Source organism: Mustelus asterias, chromosome 3, assembly GCF_964213995.1.
Source record: "Mustelus asterias chromosome 3, sMusAst1.hap1.1, whole genome shotgun sequence".
NCBI lineage: Eukaryota > Metazoa > Chordata > Chondrichthyes > Carcharhiniformes > Triakidae > Mustelus > Mustelus asterias.
In genome coordinates, this window is record NC_135803.1 from 92,159,444 (window position 1) to 92,182,172 (window position 22,729).

The 22,729-nt window shown below is 45.5% G+C and overlaps 2 protein-coding genes across 5 annotated transcripts in view; one reads left to right on the forward strand and one right to left on the reverse strand.

Moving 5' to 3' along the window:
* Positions 1–22,729, forward strand: part of rnf123 (ring finger protein 123) — a 406,183-nt gene that overhangs the window by 301,654 nt on the left and 81,800 nt on the right. The gene's annotated exons all lie outside the window — the stretch shown is intronic.
* Positions 12,539–14,050, reverse strand: amigo3 (adhesion molecule with Ig-like domain 3). The gene has a single exon (XM_078209333.1). The coding sequence runs from the start codon at positions 14,048–14,050 to the stop codon at positions 12,539–12,541; it is 1,512 nt and encodes a 503-aa protein (XP_078065459.1).

Consider the following 22,729-nt stretch of genomic DNA (forward strand, 5'->3'; position numbering starts at 1 on the left):
TAAAAACCAAAAATGCTGATGATGGTCAGATTAGGCAACATCATTGTTGAGGGGAAATAGATGATCTCTCATCAGAACTAACGACATAGATATGGAAAAAATATTTTCACTTAAGTCCCCAACTTCGTTTAAATATAATTAGATGTTAAAAGAGCCAATAAATAATTTAGACATAATTTCTTTGTACAGAGAGTGGTGAGAATGCGGAGCAGCTGCCACATAGACTGGTTGAAATGATGGCATTAATGCATTTGAGGAAACTTTTGATGCACGTTTTAGGGAGTATGGAATACAGGGATTTTGAAAAGAAAGGTGAAAATAGGTAAGTAAAACGGGAGATGGCAAGAGCATGATACCAGTGGGAACGCGGTTCAATGGCCTGTATCTAGGTTGTACGATCTATATCATTCTATGTGCTGATTATTTTAATTTACAGTAATTACCCGTGTACCCAGCTCCTCATTCTTTTGACTCTTACCACTTGTGCACTGTCCTGAGGCTCACACTGGGTAATAGTGCAATTGGACAATGACCTGCACAGGGTCACATGGGTAATAGTGTAATTAGACAGTGAGCTGCACAGGGTCACACTGGATAATAGTGTGATTAAATGTTCCTGGATACAGATGTTTCAGGTGGGATAGAGGGGGATGAAAAAGGGGTGGGGGAGTTGCACTACTGGTTGAGGAGAATATCACAGCTGTACTGCGAGAGGACACCTCTGAGGGCTCATACAGCGAGGCAATATGGGGAGAGCTCAGGAATAGGAAGGGTTTAGTCACAATGTTCGGCATTTACTATAGGCCTCCCAACAGCCAGCGGGAGATAGAGGAACAGATATGTAGGCAGATTTTGGCAAGGTGTAAAAGTAACAAGGTTGTTGTGGTGGGAGATTTTAACTTTCCCTATATTGGCTGGCACTCACTTAGTGCTAGGGGCATGGAAGGGGCAGAGTTTGTAAGGAGCATCCAGGAGGGCTTCTTGAGACAATATGTAGGTAGTCCAACTAGGGAAGGGGCCGTATTAGACCTGGTATTGGGGAATGTGCCTGGTCAGGTGGTCGACGTTTCAATAGAGGAGCAGTTTGGGAACAGTGACCACAATTCGGTAAGCTTTAAGGTACTGATGGAGAAAGATAAATGTAGTCCTCAAGTGAAGGTGCTAAATTGGGGGAAAACTAATTACAACAATATTAGGCAGGAACTGCAAAATGTAGATTGGGGGCAGATGTTTGAGGACAAATCAACATCTAGCATGTGGGAGGCTTTCAAGTGTAAGTTGATAGGAATTCAGGACTGGCACATTCCTGTAAGGATGAAGGATAAGTGTGGCAAGTTTCAGGAACCTTGGATAACGAGAGATACTGTGAGCCTAGTCAAAAAGAAAAAGGGAGCATTTGTCAAGGATAGGAGGCTGGGAACACATGAAGCAAGTGTGGAGTACAAGGAAAGTAGAAAGAAACTTAAGTAAGGAGAGCTAAAAGGGGTCACGAAAAGTCATTGGCCAGCAGATTAAGGAAAATCCCAAGGCTTTTTATACATCTATAAAGAGCAAGAGGATAGGGAGAGGGTTGGCCCACTCAAGGACAGGGGAGGAATCTATGCATGGAACCAGAGGAAATGGGCGAAGTATTAAATCAGTACTTTGCGTCAGTATTCACCAAAGAGATTAGTCTGGGGAAGGGAGTGTAGATAGTTTGGGTCATGTTGAGATCAAAAAGGAGGAGGTATTGTGGTTCTTGAAAAACATTAAGATAAACAAGTCCCCGGGCCTGATGGGATATAAACTAGAATGCTGAGAGAGGCAATGGAGGAAATTGCTGGGGCCTTGAGAGTAATCTTTGTATCCTCACTGGCAACAGGGATGGTAGTCATGATGTGGAGATGCCGGCGTTGGACTGGAGTAAACACAGAAAGAAGTCTCACAACACCAGGTTAAAGTCCAACAGGTTTATTTGGTAGCAAAAGCCACTAGCTTTCGGAGTGCTCGCTGCTCCTTCGTCAGGTGAGTGGGAGTTCTGTTCACAAACAGGGCATATAAAGACACAAACTCAAACTCAATTTACAAAATAATGGTTGGAATGTCTCAAAGGTACAGACAATGTGAGTGGAGAGAGCGTTAAGCACAGGCTAAAGAGATGTGTGTTGTCTCCAGACAGGACATTTAGTGAGATTTTGCAGGCCCAGGCAAGTTGTGGGGGTTACAGACAGTGTGACATGAACCCAAGGTCCCAGTTGAGGCTGTCCTCGTGTGTGGAACTTGGCTATCAGTCTCTGCTCAGTGACTCTGCGTTGTCGTGTGTCGTGAAGGCTGCCTTGGAGAATGCTTGCCCGAAGATCAGAGGCCGAATGCCCGCTGAAGTGTTCCCCAACAGGAAGAGAAGACTCTTGCCTGGTGATTGTCAAGAATCATAGATCATAGAAACTCTACAGTGCAGAAGGAGGCCATTCGGCCCATCGAGTCCGCACCGACCACAATCCCACCCAGGCCCTACCCCCATATCCCTACATATTTTACCCGCTAATCCCTCTAACCTACGCATCTCAGGACACTAAGGGGCAATTTTTAGCACGGCCAATCAACCTAACCCGCACATGTTTGGACTGTGGGAGGAAACCGGAGCACCCGGAGAAAACCCACGCAGACACGAGGAGAATGTGCAAACTCCACACAGACAGTGACCCAAGCCGGGAATCGAACCCAGGTCCCTGGAGCTGTGAAGCAGCAGTGCTAACCACTGTGCTACCGTGCCGTCAAGCGGTGTTCATTCATCCATTGATGGATCCGCAGCAGTGCTAACCACTGTGCTACCGTGCCGTCAAGCGGTGTTCATTCATCCGTTGTCGTAGCGTCTGCATGGTCTCCCCAATGTAGCATGCCAAGGGACATCCTTTCCTGCAGCGTATCAGGTAGACAACGTTGGCCGAGTTGCAAGTGTATGTACCATGTACCTGGTGGATGGTGTTCTCAAGTGAGATGATGGCATCCATGTCGATGATCTGGCACATCTTGCAGAGGTTGCTGTGGCAGGGTTGTGTGGTGTCGTGGTCACTGTTCTCCTGAAGGCTGGGTAGTTTGCTGCGGACACATGTCTGTTTGAGGTTTGCAGTTGTTTGAAGGCAAGAAGTGGGGGTGTGGGGATGGCCTTGGCGAGATGTTCGTCTTCATCAATGACATGTTGAAGGCTCCGGAGGAGATGCCGTAGCTTCTCCACTCTGGCTACGTCGAGAGCATCCTGAAACCCATTGTACAAAGAACCCCCAGCTTTTATCGCGACACTACAGACTTCCTACAGAAACTCGGCACACATGGAGCAGTTGAACCAGTAGCACCCTTCGTCACGATGGATGTCTCGGCGCTCTACACCAGCATCCCCCACGACGATGACATTACTGCAACTGCCTCAGTACTCAACGCCGACAACTGCCAGTTTCCAGATACAATTTTACAACCCATCCGCTTCATCCTGGACCACAATGTCTTCACCTTCAACAACCAGTTCTTCATCCAGACACACGGAACAGCCACGGGGACCAAATTCGCACCTCAATATGCCAACATCCTCATGCACAGGTTCGAACAAGACCACTTCACCACACAGGACCTTCAACCGATGCTATACACTAGATACATCGATGATATTTTGTTCCTTTGGACTCATGGTGAACAATCACTGAACCAACTATATGATGACATCAACAAGTTCCATCCCACCATCAGACTCATCATGGACTACTCTCCGGAATTGGTTGCATTCTTGGACACATGCATCTCCATCAAGGACGGTCACCTCAGCACTTCACAGTACCGCAAGCCCACGGATAACCTCACGATGCTCCACTTCTCCAGCTTCCACCCTAAACACGTTAAAGAAGCCATCCCCTACAGACAACCCCTCCATATACTCAGGATCTGCTCAGATGAGGAGGATCGCAACAGACACCACCAGACGCTGAAAGATGCCCTCATAAGAACAGGATATGGCGCTCGACTCATCGATCAACAGTTCCGACGCGCCACAGCGAAAAACCGCACCGATCTCCTCAGAAGACAAACACGGGACACGGCGGACAGAGTACCCTTCGTCGTCCAGTACTTCCCCGGAGCAGAGAAGCTACAACATCTTCCCCGGAGCCTTCAACATGTCATTGATGAAGACGAACATCTCACCAAGGCCATCCCCACACCCCCACTTCTTGCCTTCAAACAACCGCACAACCTCAAACAGACCTTTGTCCGCAGCAAACTACCCAGCCTTCAGGAGAACAGTGACCATGACACCACACAACCCTGCCACAGCAACCTCTGCAAGACGTGCCAGATCATCGACATGGATGCCATCATCTCACGTGAGAACACCATCCACCAGGTACACGGTACATAGTCTTGCAACTCGGCCAACGTTGTCTACCTGATACGCTGCAGGAAAGGATGTCCCGAGGCATGGTACATTGGGGAGACCATGCAGACGCTACGACAATGGATGAATGAACACCGCTCGACAATCACCAGGCAAAATTGTTCTCTTCCTGTTGGGGAACACTTCAGCGGTCACGGGCATTCGGCCTCTGATCTTCAGGTAAGCGTTCTCCAAGGCGGCCTTCACGACAGACGACGGCGCAGAGTCGCTGAGCAGAAACTGATGGCCAAGTTCCGCTCACATGAGGACGGCCTCAACTGGGATCTTGGATTCATGTCACACTATCTGCAACCCCCACGACTTGCCTGGGCTTACAAAATCTCACTAACTGTCCTGGCTGGAGACAATACATATCTCTTTAACCTGTGCTTAACCCTCCCTCCACTCACATTGTCTGTACCTTTAAGACTTGATTACCTGTAAAGACTCGCATTCCAACCATTATTTTGTAAATTGAGTTTGTGTCTTTATATGCCCTGTTTGTGAACAGAACTCCCACTCACCTGACGAAGGAGCAGCGAGCGCTCCGAAAGCTAGTGGCTTTTGCTACCAAATAAACCTGTTGGACTTTAACCTGGTGTTGTGAGATTTCTGACAGGGATGGTCTCAGAGGGTTGGGGAATAGCCAGTGTTGTTCCTTTATTTAAGCAAGGATAATCCAAGTAATTACAGGCCAGTGAGTCTTACATCAGTGGTAGGGAAATTATTGGAGAGGATTCTTCGAGACAGGATTTACTCCCACTTGGAAATACGTGGACGTATTAGCGAGAGGCAACGTGGTTTTATAAAGGGGCATTCGTGTCTCACTAACTTGATCGGGTTTTTCGAGGAAGTGACGAAGCTGAGGAGGGTAGGTCAGTGGATGTTGTCTACTTGAACTTCAGTAAGGCCTTTGACAAGGTCCCTCATGGCAGACTGGTGCAGAAGGTGAAGTTGCATGGGATCAGTGGTGAGCTGACAAGATGGATGCAGAACTGACTCAGTCATAGAAGACAGAGGGTAGCAGTTGAAGGGTGCGTTTCTGAATGGAGGGCTGTGACAAGTGGCGTTCCTCAGGGATCAGTGCTGGGACCTTTGCTGTTTCCAAATATTTATAAATGATTTGGAGGAAAATGTAACCGGTTTGATTAGTAAGTTTGCGGATGACACAAAGGTTGGTGGAATTGCAGATAGCGATGAGGACCGTCAGAGGATACAGCAAGTTATAGATCGGTTGGAGACTTGGGCGGAGAGATGGCAGATGGAATTTTATCCGAAAAAATGAGAGGTAATGCATTTTGGAAGGTCAAATACAGATGGGAAATATACAGTAAGTGGCAGAACTCTTAAGAGTATTGATAGGTAGAGGAATCTGGGTGTACAGGTACACAGGTCACTGAAAGTGGCAACTCGGGTGGAGAAGGTAGTCAAGAAGGCATACTGCATGCTTGCCTTCATTGGCCGGGGTATTGAGTTTAAAAATTGGCAAGTCATGTTGCAGCTTTATAGAACCTTAGTTAGTCTGCACTTGGAATATAGTGTTCAATTCTGGTCGCCATACTACCAGAAGTATGTGGAGGCTTTGGAAAGGGTACAAAAAAGATTTACCAGGATGTTGCCTGATATTAGCTATGAGGAGAGGTTGGAGAAACTTGGTTTGTTCTCACTGGAACGACGGAGGTTGAGGGGCAACCTGATAGAAGTCAACAAGATTATGAGGGGCATGGACAGAATGGATAGTCAGAAGCTTTTTCCCAGGGTGGGAGAGTCGATTACCAGGGAGCATAGTTTTAAAGTGAAAGGGGCAAGGTTCAAAGGAGATGTACGAGGCAAGTTTTTTACACACAGGGTGGTGGGTGCCTGGAATTCGCTGCCGAGGGAGGTAGTGGAAGCAGATACGATAGTGACTTTTCAGGGGCGTCTTGACAAATACATGAATAGATGGAAATAGAGGGATATGGTCCCCAAAAGGGTAGGGAGTTTTAATTCAGTCAGGTAGCATGTCGGTGCAGGGCAGGCTTGGAGGGCCGAAGGGCCTGTTCCTGTGCTGTAATTTTCTTTGTTCTAAACAATGAGCTGCACAGGGTCACACTCTATGATAGCGTAATTGGACAGTGAGCTATCTTGGTTCACTGCTTTTAATGTAATCAAATAGGGTGTAACGCTCAGTTTAAGTGTAACTAGAGTGATCAGCAGGGGCATCATATGTGCCCGCTGGGCACCGCAGGGGTTGGGGTGCATTATCGACCCCAATAATCACATTTTAATTTGATGTTTTTAAGTTTCCTTTGTACTTTGATTTCTGTTCGGGCTGTTCCCCCTCCTTTTTGGGGAGCTGCCCCTTTTACTTTGTCCTGACTTAATCTGAGTTTGTTTATTTGGTTTGACCTAAAAAGAGGGCAATACTGTGTTCCAAGGGAATAATAACGGGAGACCAGGAATTGAGTGGGTTGCCTCCGGATGCTCCTGTTTCCTCCCACAGTCCAAAGATTTATCAATTGGGCCAGTGGGCTGACGAGTGGCAGATGGAGTTTAATTTAGATAAATGCGAGGTGATGCATTTTGGTAGATTGAACCAGGGCAGGACTTACTCAGTTAATGGTAGGGCGTTGGGGAGAGTTACAGAACAAAGAGATCATGGGGTACATGTTCATAGCTCCTTGAAAATGGAGTCACAGGTGGACAGAGTGGTGAAGAAGGCATTCGGCATGCTTGGTTTCGTCAGTCAGAACATTGAATACAGGAGTTGGGACGTCTTGTTGAAGTTATACAAGACTTGGAATACTGTGTGCAGTTCTGGTCACCGTATTAGAGAAAGGATATTATTAAACTAGAAAGGGTGCAGAAAAGATTTACTAGGATGCTACCGGGACTTGATGGTTTGAGTTATAAGGAGAGGCTGGATAGACTGGGACTTTTTTCTCTGGAGCGTGGGAGGCTGAGGGGTGACCTTATAGAGGTCTATAAAATAATGAGGGGCATAGATAAGGTCAATATCTGTTCCCAAAGGTAGGGGAGTCTAAAACTAGAGGGCATAGGTTTAAGGCGAGAGGGGAGAGATACAAAAGTGTCCAGAGGGGCAATTGTTTTCACACACAGGGTGGTGAGTGTCTGGAACAAGCTGCCAGAGGTAATAGTAGAGGCGGGTACAATTTTGTCTTTTTAAAAGCATTTAGAAAGTTACATGGGTAAGATGTGTATAGAGGGATATGGGCCAAATGCGGGCAATTGGGATTAGCTTCGGGCTTTAAAACAAAGGGTGGCATGGACAGGTTGGGCCGAAGGGCCTGTTTCCATGCTGTAAACCTCTATGACTCTGAGGTTAGGGGATTGGCCATGGTAAATGCCTGGGGTTACGGGAATAGGGGGTAAATTGCCCTTTCAGAGGGTCAGTGCAAAGGTGATGGGCGAATGGTCTCCTTCTGCACTGTAGGTATTCTGAATGATTTTGTGTTGCATAGATCCACCCTATCCAGTAAATTAATCATTTTGGTTTGCAATGGACATAATTATGAGCAGGATATGACCTGTACAAAGTCACAATGGATATTAATATGACCAGGCTGTATGTATGAATGTAGTGAGGAAATGAGATGTAAAGAGTCCTTGGGAAAAGGTTGAAGAGGATTGATGACACTGGATACCAGTGTGAATGTAGTTTGAGTACTGTGAACATTTTCATTTTTACTGTCTTAATTAAGTTAAGTCTGACGATGACATCTGTTCTACAGTGCACTGTGTAGTCTGTTAAAGTTTCTGTGGGGCAGTTCCTGAATGTAATAGCCATAGTTTTAGGCTAAGAGGTGCCAGATTTAAAACGGAAATGAAGAGGAATTACTGCATTCAGTCATGAATCTGTGGAATTCTCTACCCCAGAGTGCAGCGGACACCGAAACACGAAACACATGTAAGGAGAGCGATAGGTTTTTAATTAGTAGATGGACGAAAGGTTATGGGGAATGGGCAGGAAGGTGAAGACGAGACCGAGATGAGATCAGCTGTGATAATTAAATGCAGGAGCAGGCTTGAGGAGCTGAATGGCCTACTACTGCTCCTAGTCCTTATGTTTTTGTTCTTCTGTTTATATTATAAAGTGCACAGCATCAGGGGGATCTGATGAGCATGCAATGCTCTGAAAGTGATGGGTGGATATGCCTGTTAATCCATCTCGTAAATGTCAGTGGCATGCCTTTGGGCAGACTTTTTGGGTCATTGTTGCTGATTACAATCTCTTGACAGCAGCCTGTCATTATCTGATGGAAATATTCAATAGTGGAAATCGGCTTGTACAAACAACTGCAACACTTTGTTTCTTTGAGTTGCCTCTTGCTAAATTTAAATCTGAAAACATTCTACAAGCAGAACATTCAGGAATCAATGGAGGGGGAGGAAAGGTGAATAGGATGGAACAGAAAACTTCACCCATTGAACACTAGAAAGTGAAATAGTGCTTTTTGCTGGAAATCTGAATGTGTTTAGACCAAACTCCACATCATCTGGGATTCTGATTTCCTCGCATCAGTCTTTCTTGTCAACCAGCGTTGCAAATCCCAAGGCCCTCTTTCAAGAACTATAAATAGGAATGTTGCATTTATAGGGCAGTAATCTCCCTCTACTTCTCTCTCACTCCCTGTCATTTTCTCCTGCACACACTCGCGCGCGCGCGCTCTCTCACTCACACACACACACACACACACACACACACACACACACACGGCAAATAATGTAGTAGAAAATGGAAATAACGGTGCCACAGTGGATGTCTCTTTGAGTTTAGGGATATTATCCAACTCCATAAGCCCTTACCTTTCCTGTTAATCTTATTTGTGACAACCTTTTGGATATCCAGGTGTATTTCACTGATTCCCCTTTATCTACTCTATTAAATCCTCAAAAACGCTTCATAAATTTGTCGAACAGGATTTCCCTTTTGTGAAACCATGTTGTCTTGTTCTAGGTGTACTGTGCTTTTCTAAGTGGATTGTAAAGACTTGCATAATAATAGATTCCAACGTTTTCCCAATGACTGATGGTAGGCTAACTGTCCTGGAGTTCCCTGTTTTTGCTGTCGCCCCTTCCTTGAGAAACAGACTTATATTTGCCAACTTCCAATCCATTGGGGCCGTTGCCAAATCTAAGGAAGTTTTGAAGATCATAGCTCTAGCATCTGCTATCCCTGCAGCTATCTCCTTTAGAACTCAAGGGTGTAGGACATTGAGTCCCATGGAGTTGTTGGATTTTAGTCCCTTTAGTTTCTCCAGTATACTTTGTCTGCTGGTATTGGTTACCTTAATTTCTTCACTCTTTTTGCCATCTTTTTCTGGTAAGCAACTTTTGTCTTCTGTTGTGCTGATAAACAAAATATTTGTTCAATGCCTCTGCCATTTCCTCATTTTCATCATTTCTCCTGTCTCTGCTTCTATGGGATCAGAGTTTACTTTTGCTACTCTCTTCCTTTTTATATATTTATAAAAGCTTTGATAATTGTGGCTAGTTTACTAATTTGTACCTTTTTGTCAACTTTTGATGGCCCTTTGCTAGTTTCTGAAACAATCCCAATCCTCACACTTGCAGCTGTTCTTTGCAACTCTAAGCATCTTTTAATCTAATACTATCATTAATTTCCTGAGTAAGTCACAGATGGATCTTTCTTGCTGAGTTTTGTAATTCATTGGAATGTATTTTGGTTGAACATTTTAAAATTGTTTCTTTAAATGTTTCCCACTGTTTTTACCACCGTACCTTCAAGCCTGTTTACCCAATCAGCCTTAGGCAGCTCTTCCATCATTTGTTGTAATTGGCTTTGTTTAAGTTTAAGATTCTTGTTTGTGATTGGAGTATGCCACTTTCAAACTTAACATGCAATTCAATAGTATTATGATCACCTTTTCCCAGTGGATGTTTTACTCTGACATGATTAACATTGTTTCTTTACACAATACCAGATCTAAGATAGCTTTAGCTCTCGTCAATTCCACAACGTATAGACACATCTTCTAGACTACCCTTGCACTGTGATTGTCCCTGTCTATATGAAGATTAAAGTCCCGCACAATTGTTACATTTCTTTTGTTACAAGCTGCAATAATTCCTTGTTCAATGGTATAACTGCTATTAGGGGGCCTATAAACTACTCCCACCAGCGTTTTCTGACTCTTGTTGTTCTTAATTTCCACCCACACTGATTCTACTTCATGATCTTCTGAGGCCAGATCCTTTCTCACTAATGTCCCTCAAGTCATCCTTTATTATCTGGGCTACCACTCTTCCTTTGCAATTCTGTCTTTCCGAAATATTGTGTACCCTGGAATATTTATTTCCTAACCTTGACCCCCTTGCAACTATATCTCTGAAATAACATTCAAATATAAACCATTTACCTCTATGTATGCCACTAGTTCATCTATCTTATTACTATACTTTTTGCATTCAGATAAAGAACCTTTAATTTCTATTATTACTATTCAGTTACTATTCCCTGCAATGACCTTATGTGTTGATGCACAACTAATGTTAAACTCTGTCCCTTCTTGTGTCTCTCATTGCTTCTCTTTAACCATATCATGTAACAGTTTCAAGTTTATGGAGTTTAATTTAGACAAATGCGAGGTGATGCATTTTGGTAGATTGAACTTACTCAGTTAATGGTAGGGGCGAGTTACAGAACAAAGAGATCTAACGGTACATGTTCATAGCTCCTTGAAAGTGGAGTCACAGGTGGACAGAGTGGTGAAGAAGGCATTCGGCATGCTTGGTTTCATCGGTCAGAACATTGAATACAGGAGTTGGGACGTCTTGTTGAAGTTGTACAAGACATTGGTAAGGCCACACTTGGAATACTGTGTGCAATTCTGGTCACCCTATTATAGAAAGGATATTATTAAACTAGAAAGGGTGCAGAAAAGATTTACTAGGATGCTACCGGGACTTGATTGTTTGAATTATAAGGAGAGGCTGAATAGACTGGGACTTTTTTCTCTGGAGCGTAGGAGGCTGAGGGGTGACCTTATAGACCCTTATAGAGGTCTATAAAATAATGAGGGGCATAGATCAGCTAGATAGTCGATATCTTTTCTCAAAGGTAGGGGAGTCTAAAACTAGAGGGCATAGGTTTAAGGTGAGAGGGGAGAGATACAAAAGTGTCCAGAGGGGCAATTGTTTTCACACAGAGGGTGGTGAGTGTCTGGAACAAGCTGCCAGAGGTAGTAGTAGAGACGGGTACCATTTTATCTTTTAAAAAGCATTTAGATAGTTACATGGGTACGATGGGTAGAGAGGGATACGGGCCAAATGCAGGCAATTGGGGTTAGCTTCGGAGTTTCAAAACAAAAGGACGGCATGGACATGTTGGGCCGAGGGGCCTGTTTCCATGCTGTAAACCTCTATGACTCTAGAACAGGAGCAGATTCTAGTTGCTGTAACATTTAGTTTTAAAGAAGTAAGTAAATAATTTTTAGTTAAAGTTTCTGTAGCAAAATAAGGGATTCAGTAACTCCCTCCCCTCACTGTTTTATGCCTATGCACTCGGCACATAAGATATACTGGGTTAGAAATGAACAGAATCATTTATTATAAATCTGATCCCAATAAAGATTACATCATTGCGGCGAACATGAAATGCATCTGATAGTGTTTTGTTAAGATACAATATTGTACATATGTACCAAGGACACAATATATTCGAAGTAGAATGCATATTCTTCAAACCACTTGCCAGTTTAGAGGCAGGTTAATAACCCATGGTCCACTCCCATCCTCACCCATCCATGTCTTTACCTATTGCTGCTCCTGTGATTTCCTGGGAAAAAGTCTATGCGAATGCAAGGCATCAGGGTGAAAGGGAAAATCCAAACTATGTGTGATGCGTGCAAAGAGCTATAATTAACACAGTGCAGATACCTGCACTTCCCCAATGTAGGGTATTGATTTTCCACTAAATGGCCCGTGGAGCAGAATTACTTGTAATCTGACAACAGTACGTTCTGGCTTTGATGTAAAGACTGAGTGCAAAACATCCCTCCATTGCTCTCACTGGGTCATTGGCTCTCGGTCAGTATGATGGATTACTCAGGAACACATTTGTTGTGTTTGGACAAGTTTTCTAACTTGAAGCACTGGATGCCCTTTCACCTGATGAACCTAGTGCGTAATTGAAGTGTCTGAAAAGATGGAGCTGGTAGAATCTGAGTCAGACTTCAGCTGTAGGATTTTGGGGTTTTTGATCTCTGGGAACTCCTCGCTGACGGCGAGCCGAATTTTGCCATTCTGGCAGTCCTTTACCGGCTCCAGGAACACCACGTGTTTGCCACTGCTGACCTTACGGCCAGTGTCATCATTGCAGGGTGGGGTGGCGGTCAGGATGGAAGACTGGGCACTGCACTCATTTGGCAGGGAGGGAGTTTGTGCTGGCCGACACCAGCAGCGGCATGGAGTCAGGTACAAATACATAAGCACCAAGACCAGACTCACCACACAGCCAAGGAGCGTGGTGAGTCCAGTGTTGAAGCCCTCCGCGTCATACTTTTCATAATGCACTGTCACATTGACCTCACGGGATTCATTACGCATCAGTCGCTTGTTGGTTGCCATGCATGTGTAGACACCAGAATGCTCTTTTTGAGCCTTGCGGATCTCCAAGCTTCCATTAGAGTAGTGTTTGAATGTTTCATTGGCACTCTTGGTGTATGTGATCAACTCCTTGCTTGGTGAAATCCACAGATAGGTTGTCTGCTCGTCCTGCAAGCTGGTGTTGCAGCTGATCAGGAGTGATTCCCCAACCACCCCCATGAAGCTAGCATCTACCATTCCGATCAGGCCGTAAGCTGAAGTACAGTTTTCAAACATGTGGCGGTACTTCAGAAAGCGTAGTGTGGCCTTGGGTTGTCTGTGGGCCAGGCAGGTGTGCTCCTCTCGGAAGTCATGAACAGAATTAAACCCACTCTTCTCCCAGTGCAGGAACATTCTGTACAGAGTACAGTCGCACATGAAAGGATTGTTGTGCATGTAGAGGCCATTTTTAATTGTCTGAGGCAATGCAGTCACCATGTCAATGGGGATAGAAGACAGCCTGTTGGAGGAGATATCCATTATCTTGAGTTGAGGCAGACTGCCCTCCTGTAAGGCATTGAATGGGAAATCAGTCAGCAGGTTCCAGCTGAGGTATATCTTCTGTACATTGCTGAGTCTGAGCAGGGCTGCACTGTCTACTCGTGCTATCTGATTGTTGTAAAGCAGCAGCTCTTGCAGGTTGGTCAGCTCTTGGAAGAAGTGATTCTCCACTGAGTGCAGCCTATTGGAGGACAGGTCCAAGTGCATGAGCTGGGAGGCATTGTGGAAGGCCCCTGCAGAAATGTGGCGGATGCGATTATGGCTAACTCTGAGTGTACCCAGACGGGGTAACTGTGCCAGCCAGTTATCCTGCAGCTGGTGCAGGTTGTTGTGACTGAGGTCCAGGCTAGTTGCAGTGGTGGGGAGTCCAGGAGGCACCAGGGACAGGCTCCGACTGACACAGCTCAGCAGATCCGAGGCGCAGATGCACACTGCAGGACAAACGTGGAGGCTGTCTCCTGCTCTCTTTGTGAATGACTCTGATAAAAGCAACTCTGCCACCAGTAACCACAGGACCAGCGTTAGCGTTCCAGAAATACTCATGGTCTAATCCCGGTGCTCCACTCGCAGACACTGCAGTGAAGTTTGCTGAGGAGTTAAACAGTCACTTTCATTTCTCAGCAATCTTAACATTTAACCATGAACTCTGAACGGCGCAAAAAACCACATACTGCAGGGCTGCTGTTTTCAGGCAAGTTTAGTCAGAGGCATTACAGCTGATGGCATAATGTCCCAGAATTAATTCACACAGGTTACTTGCCTGCAGTACTTGTCTTTAATGAAAGTACTTACAGCTAAGATTTTCCTTCAGCATAGTGGCTGTCGTTCCCCTCGGTAGAGTTGGTGTTGCTGATAACTCAGGACTTCTCATCAATGCACAATGTTATCAAGAGTGTTAAACTCTCTTTCTTGTAAACTCTAAGCAGATGAAGTTACACAGGTCATCAACACAAAGTGAATGAGCAAAGCTTCTTGTCCCCTGGTGCCACTGCTTCAGTTACTTGTTTTTTTCTGGACAAATCCTTTAATGCCGATAGATGCACCTCAGCACACGGCAATGCATAACTTTCTGCTGTAGGCTCGTGATGAAGCAGAAAGCTCCGTGCTGCCCCACAGCCTGTGTATAATTGATCTCTCTCAATGTCTATTTAAACTGGAGTGGATGGGAGGCTCGCAGGGATGGGCAGGGCCTGTTTGTGGCTTGTTGCTGATTGGCTGCCCCATTCACTGTTTAAGAAGGTTTCTATTGCAGTATTGTGCAGCTTCCATTCACCACTAGTGGGTGGAGTTGAACTGTCTGAACTGTTATCTGTGCTTGTTTCTCTGAGGCAATAGTGGAGTCAAAGACAGCAGCTAGCTCCACTGCCAGAACATAAATTTTACAAGGGTACAGGGACAAGTCTAAGTCTGACGCTGAACATATTCAGATAGAGGCTAGTTCTCTGAGTGAAAATACAAGAGGACCTGACCTCATGAGGGCATTGAGTCAGGGGCTACTACTTGCTGTAAGGAGGTGGAAGCAAGCTTAGTGTTTCAGGACAGGATTAGGGAGTTAACTTGCACTGTTCATAGAGCGTGATCGGACTGCCTCTCACTATAGTCTGCTCATGGATTAGGTGTGACTCCCTGAATGAGGTGCTATTCTCGAACATTCTCAGTGCACGGTGCAGACCTCCCAGAGAAATGCTGGGTGAACAAACTGTTCTCAGGTATCTGCCAATCTTCATCTTGTGCCTGTATGATAATAGTCCAGTGATTTCTGATCTCTTGCTCGCTCTTTGTGGAAAAACATCTGTTACCTGCTCTCTACCTAAACAGCAGGGTTAAAATTAGAGGTTTAATTTTTTGCAGACATTGACCCCTTTCCCTTTGTTTCCCCATATTGGAGCACTCATTTGCTAGCCCCTTTCTGCCCTTTTGTTTGTTGGTAATGCGTTGCACCTCATGTTACACTACACAAGTATGTTTATAGTCACAGTGATGTCTTTGGACCCAGAAGTAGTATTGAATCATAGGATAGTTACAGTACAGAAGGAGGCCATTCAGACTGATTTATACTAGCTCTCTTTAGGAGCAACTCAGCTAGTCCCTGAGTACAAATGATTCTACTTGACCTTGGGTCACCAGGAGTAATGATGTCACTTTTTGCCTGTTTTCATTTCATCAAAATTGCATCAGATAGTTCCTGCTGTCCTTTGGAGATTTGTTTTAGTATCTACAGGTTCCACTGTGGCAGGTGCAGCATCTGCTCAGCAATGCGTTTGATGTGTTTATCATGCTGTGCTGCTGAGTTTGCACTTTGATTGTGTAAAAGAACAGCTAAAAGATGATTGGAACTGTTTTTCAGCTAATACTTTGGCGCAGTGTGTCAGCTGTGGTTCTTGTCTCTGTGTCCATCGGTCATGGGTTGAATTCTCACGCAGAGACTTGCTGCCAGTGCTGAGAGAATGCTACACTGTCTCTCAGAATATGGTAATCTCCAATTACATTATTTGGAAGAAGAGCAGGATATTTCTCTTCAGTGCCCTTGGCAATATTTACATCTCAAAAAGCATAATAAACAGATTCTCTGGGGTCATCATCACATCACTGTGGGACCTTGCTGTATGAAAACTGCCGTGTTTCCTACACTACAACAGTGGTTGCAATTCAGAAGTATTACATTGGCTGTAAAACATTTTGGGTTGTCTCTGAACACATGAAAGTTTGATATTTTCACATGCAGCATGTATATAGTAACACTTGGGAATTCAGTTTGTAATGCCAAGGAACATGCACATATCAACACAAAGGGCTGTGGGGTTAGGTCTTCCATCAACGAGTCCTTTTCCAACACAGCTCTGCTGCCAATCAATCTGTTTGGGTATAATACGGGCTGTGTACGAATACATAGCTCAAGCCTCTATTTATACAGATCTCAAGAAAATGGAAAATTCTGGTCTTTGTTGTTCCTGGATGCAGTTCAGAAATACCACAGCTGCCCTCCAAAGGCCGACGTGAACTTATCAGGAAAACTGCAAAGGCATAAACCTCCCTTGAGATAATTAAATAAAACATCTTTGGAATTGTACCCTGTTGTGGGAAAATCACCACTCGGAGTTAGATTTAAAGATTCAACATGCAATTTATCAGACAAAGTTTTGGGAGCAGCGCTTGGCTCTCCGCAGTGCACGCAGTCACCTTCTCAACTTTAAAATGGCAGCTGAGCTTTTATACATTTTCAAATAGTGGGCAAGTACGGACATTAGCAGTTATCACATCGTTATACGTTTATGCCCCCCATCAACGACTGATCTCGTTACCAAAACTCATTGTTTTGGTTCTGCTTTATCTCAAGCTAAGGTGATCATCTGGGCCTCAAGATCTGATTTATTTCCTGTAGTAATTAGACACTAACAGGATTTAACTCGTTGTGCAATGCCTGTGCCTAAGTCAGCACATCTTAATGTCTTTTCACACAGTCCATTTTGTGCCAGATAACCATCTTGTATCTTTTAATTTGCCTGACCCGTAACCAACAGGTCATGCGTTCACAGGTAGACTTCCACCTTCTCGCCCTTTCCTTCATTGTCATCGTCTTCCTCGGTGTCTTTGGTTGTTCCCATGAGATGTCCTTCTTCGGTGACCACAATCCGAGCCATCATGACTTTACAGCAGACATTAAAACATCCGACAATCAGGCAACAGACAATTATTATTACAACGAGAATAATTAGTCCATGCATTAAATAAGACCGCACAATAAGAACAAATAAGATCGCAACAGACACCTCCAGACGCTGAAAGATGCCCTCATAAGAACAGGATATGGCGCTAGACTCATTGATCAACAGTTCCAACGCGCCACAGCGAAAAACCGCACCGACCTCCTCAGAAGACAAACACGGGACACAGTGGACAGAGTACCCTTCGTCGTCCAGTACTTCCCCGGAGCGGAGAAGCTACGGCATCTCCTCCGGAGCCTTCAACATGTCATTGATGAAGACGAACATCTCGCCAAGGCCATCCCCACACCCCCACTTCTTGCCTTCAAACAACCGCACAACCTCAAACAGACCATTGTCCGCAGCAAACTACCCAGCCTTCAGGAGAACAGTGACCAAGACACCACACAACCCTGCCACAGCAACCTCTGCAAGACGTGCCGGATCATCGACACAGATGCCATCATCTCACGTGAGGACACCATCCACCAGGTACACGGTACATACTCTTGCAACTCGGCCAACGTTGTCTACCTGATACGCTGCAAGAAAGGATGTCCCGAGGCATGGTACATTGGGGAAACTATGCAGACGCTGCGACAACGGATGAATGAACACCGCTCGACAATCACCAGGCAAGACTGTTCTCTTCCTGTTGGGGAGCACTTCAGCGGTCACGGGCATTCGGCCTCTGATATTCGGGTAAGCGTTCTCCAAGGCGGCCTTCGCGACACACGACAGCGCAGAGTCGCTGAGCAGAAACTGATAGCCAAGTTCCGCACACACAAGAACGGCCTCAACCGGGATATTGGGTTCATGTCACAATATTTGTAACTCCCACAGTTGCGTGGACCTGCAGAGTTTCACTGGCTGTCTTGTCTGGAGACAATACACATCTTTTTAGCCTGTCTTGATGCTCTCTCCACTCCCATTGTTTTGTTTCTTAAAGACTGGATTAGTTGTAAGTATTCGCATTCCAACCATTATTCATGTAAATTGAGTCTGTGTCTTTATAAATTCTGTTTGTGAACAGAATTCCCACTCACCTGAAGAAGGGGCTTAGAGCCTCGAAAGCTTGTGTGGCTTTTGCTACCAAATAAACCTGTTGGACTTTAACCTGGTGTTGTTAAACTTCTTACTGTGTTAAATAAGACCCCCAGGATCCCCCCAATAACCATTCGAGCCAGCTATTCCCCTTCTTGGGGCCTTGTCTAAAGTCATCGAGCTGCTTTCTGATGTCATTAATGACTTGGGTGACATTGTAGGATTTATCTGTAACATTTGTCTCCTATTATTGTGCATACTCCCCCTGCTGGGCTAACTGATAATCTACGGCATAGCGGGTCTGCTGCGCGTATAATCTTAATTCAGCCAGTTCTTGTTTGACGGCCTCCAGTGCCTTTGATGTGCTGTTTCCCAGAATGGTTAATCCACAGATAAGATGGTTTCTATTTTTGGCACTAATTACTCCTGCTGTTCCCCCCAGAGACGGCCCCAATAAACCCGTAGCCGAGTGACGATCCCAGTGTGACAGGGACCTCCCAATCGGCACAGAATTCTTTGCTGATGGCCCGGGTCACTATCTTTCTCCGGGTATGCCCTTTTTGAGGGCATGGAACAGTGAGGGGTCCTATTGTTCCTACTGCAAAGAGGACCGGGAGGGTTGAGGAGGAACACAAATCCCTTCTTGGCTCGGTAACATTTAACATCCTGGTTATTGGTCTGTACGAACTGTATATACTGCCAAATGCTCGGTTCACTTGACTTTCTGCCCGATCCTACCAATTGGTAAGTATCAAACGGGTATGTCCATGTGGCTGAGCTGACATGGGTTCCATTACACTGACCACAAATGAGTTGCCTTCCCGCGGTCACATTCAGGCACCTTTGTTCGTTACAGGTACAAGTAAACTGACCTCTATTTACCCGACAGTGCTGACGTGCACACTGTGTCTGTATACAGGAAACATTCTTGGGGACCAAGGCATACGCACACCCCCATCCCCGCTCCGAGAAGCAAAGCGGGTAGCTTGCATCATCTGAGCATACTCTTCCTCCCACTCCCTGGAGCCCCTTGCACACAGGATCTGTGGGGTTTATTAGTTCCACACATCTTCCCTGTATACCCCTTTTATATTTGCCTGTTTGTCCTTTACAGGGTGTGTCCAAGGTATACGCCGTATATAAGTCATGGGGGGTCCACCCAGGGGTGGCCACAAATAGAGCCTCTACAGATTGGGCTATCGGGTAACACACGGTTCGATTTCCGTGTAAATGTACATGAGCCTTGTAGAATAAGTTATCCTCTAGCCCTGTCAATCTTACAATCATGACAACAAAGAGTAATGCAATCATGTACGCGATCTTAGACATGTTCGCAACAGGCAAGTATTAATCTTATTACTCTATATTAACAGCTTCCCAAAGGCTGTATTGCCAACCCGAACGCGTCAGTTAACCTTGCTTGTAGTCATCACCTGTTTTGGGAAAGCACTCTGGTCACTTTATGGCTTACTTGTTAATATCACTCACTCGTTTCTTTGTATAATTTCAGCTGGGTCCAATGTTTCCATACACCTTTCCCCCTTATGTCCAGACAGGCACAGGTATCTCCACTAATTATGACCTCATATGGCCCATTCCATTTTGGCGCAATCCCTGGTTTTTCAGATAATGTTTTTACCAAGACGCGACTTCCCGCTGTTGGGACGTCAGGGAGCATTTCAAGCTCAATTCTTTCTGACTTTACCGTTTCCAGTTTGTCATTTACTACTGCCCATCCTGTTCGGGGTGATCCTTCCACGTATTTAAGTGAGCCATTTACAAAAAGGGTCTCTTCAGCTGTTGCTAAAAGTACATCCTTTACTCTACCTTCTTCTATATCCATATCTATGTCTCCACAGTTATGTGGTTCTCCTGTATCCAAAATTCCTTCTACTGGGTTATCTCCTGTGTCTCTTACTATTCAAACTGATTTGCTGGGAGGTAGGAGGACGGCTTCCCATTTAGCCCTTCTCATGTTCGAGACGGACCTTAACTTTCCTGTATTTAGCATTTCCACCAAGGTGTGTTTGGTGTGGAGGATTATGTTCCCTGTCATTACTATCGGTTTGCGAACCTTTACGGCCCAGGCGGCGCAATCGAAGGCGGCTATGCACCTTGGCAGTCCGGTTACTACCGGCCCTTCTGTCGTTGAACAGTAACCTATGGGTTTCCGTTTATCGCCATGATCTTGCGTTACTACTGCAGAGTAGAACCCCCCTTCATTATTACAGTGTATGTGGAAATCTTTATTGGAATCTCATAGTCCCAGTCCGGGGGCTGATATCGGTTCTGCCTTTAATTTATTATAGGCCTCTTCTTGCTCAGGTCCCCATTCTACGGGGTTTAAAGCTGGCTTTCCCCCTTTAACTAGTCTCTGTATAGGCTCTGGCAATTTTGCGAATTCCGGGATAAAACTTCGGCTGTAATTAAACAGTCCCAGCACCTTCCTGACTCCTCTTACGGTGACTGGCCGCGTCATTTGTTGTACCGCCTTCTTTCGGTCTGTTGGCATTTCTTTAAACCCTTGTGATATTAAGTGTCCTAGGTACAGGACTTGTGCTTTCCCGATTTGTGCCTTTTTGGGGCTCACCTTTAACCCTGCGGTTTACAGTTCATTCAACACTAGGTATAGTGCTCCCTGGTGTCCTGACTTAGATTCTGAAGCTATTAATATATCATCCACGTATTGTAGAATCGTGCTACCCTCTGGTAGTTCAACCCTTTTCAGGATGTCATTCATTACTCGATGGAAGATAGCGGGGCTATTGTGGAATCCCTGCGGTAGGCGAGTCCAAGTGTACTGTTTGTCTCCCACCGTAGATGCAAATTTGTCTTGGGATTCGGGATCCAAGGGTAGGGACCAGAATCCGTTGGCTATATCTAAACGGTAAAGATTTTATGCTCCGGTGACGATCCATTCAGGATTGTCGAGGGGCTTGCTACAATGGGGTGCAATTTGGACGTGACTTTATTGAGGACAGTGTAGTCTATTGTGAGTCTGTAACTTAGAAACCATAGAAACCCTACAGTGCAGAAGGAGGCCATTCGGCCCATCGAGTCTGCACCGACCACAATCCCACCCAGGCCCTACCCCCACATATTTTACCCGCTAATCCCTCTAACCTACGCATCCCAGGACTCTAAGGGACAATTTTTAACCTGGCCAATCAACCTAACCCGCACATCTTTGGACTGTGGGAGGAAACCGGAGCACCCGGAGGAAACCCACGCAGACACGAGGAGAATGTGCAAACTCCACACAGACAGTGACCCGAGCCGGGAATCGAACCCGGGACCCTGGAGCTGTGAAACAGCAGTGCTAACCACTGTGCTACCGTGCCGCCCATCTTTGGACTGTGGGAGGAACTTCCGTCGGGTTTTGGACTTCCGTCGGGTTTGCTCACTGGCCAGGTAGGGGAGTTAGTGGTACTCGTAGTTTCCCTCAGGATTCCTTTCTCCACTAACCCTTTAACTATTTCTACTACCGCTGTCTTTGCTTCCAGTTTTATTGGGTATTGTCGGTGGGGCTTATGCTCCGGTCCAGGCACCTTTATCGGGTCAGTTTTGATTAGGCCAGTGTCTAATTTCATTTTGGACCCATACTCCGGGGACAGAGGCACAGATGGCTCCAAACCCCTCTGTTTCTAGTCGCCAATCTCTGGTGGTGGCTGTGGCCACCTTGATAGTCTCGAGGTGACTCGTGCGGTTTCCCATTCCAGTTTTCCGACCGTCCCGTTTTGGCCAGATTATCTCTCCCTTCTCACAGTCAATCAAAATTTCACACTCCTTCATTAAATCATTTCCCATTATTGTATCCTTGTTATCTTTACATACATGGAATCTCATAGGGATATACAAATTATTTATTTCTATTAACGTCTCGCTCAGGTAGGCGGGTGTTTTGTTCCCTTCTATCCCTGTTAGATAAATCATCCTACTTGTAGTGGGTAAGGGAAGGTCGGTGACAGATATGGACGCTCCTGTGTCCACCAGCATCTCACATTGCCTGCCCCCTACTCGTGCAGACACATAGACCCTTCCCTCCTCCTTACCCTTATGAATGGGGGCTGCAGGCCATCAGTCTTGCTGATAAGAACATAAGAACATAAGAAATAGGAGCAGGAGTAGGCCATCTAGCCCCTCGAGCCTGCCCCGCCATTCAATAAGATCATGGCTGATCTGACGTGGATCAGTACCACTTACCCGCCTGATCCCCATAACCCTTAATTCCCTTACCGATCAGGAATCCATCCATCCGCGCTTTAAACATATTCAGCGAGGTAGCCTCCACCACCTCAGTGGGCAGAGAATTCCAGAGATTCACCACCCTCTGGGAGAAGAAGTTCCTCCTCAACTCTGTCTTAAACCGACCCCCCTTTATTTTGAGGCTGTGTCCTCTAGTTTTAACTTCCTTACTAAGTGGAAAGAATCTCTCCGCCTCCACCCTATCCAGCCCCCGCATTATCTTATAAGT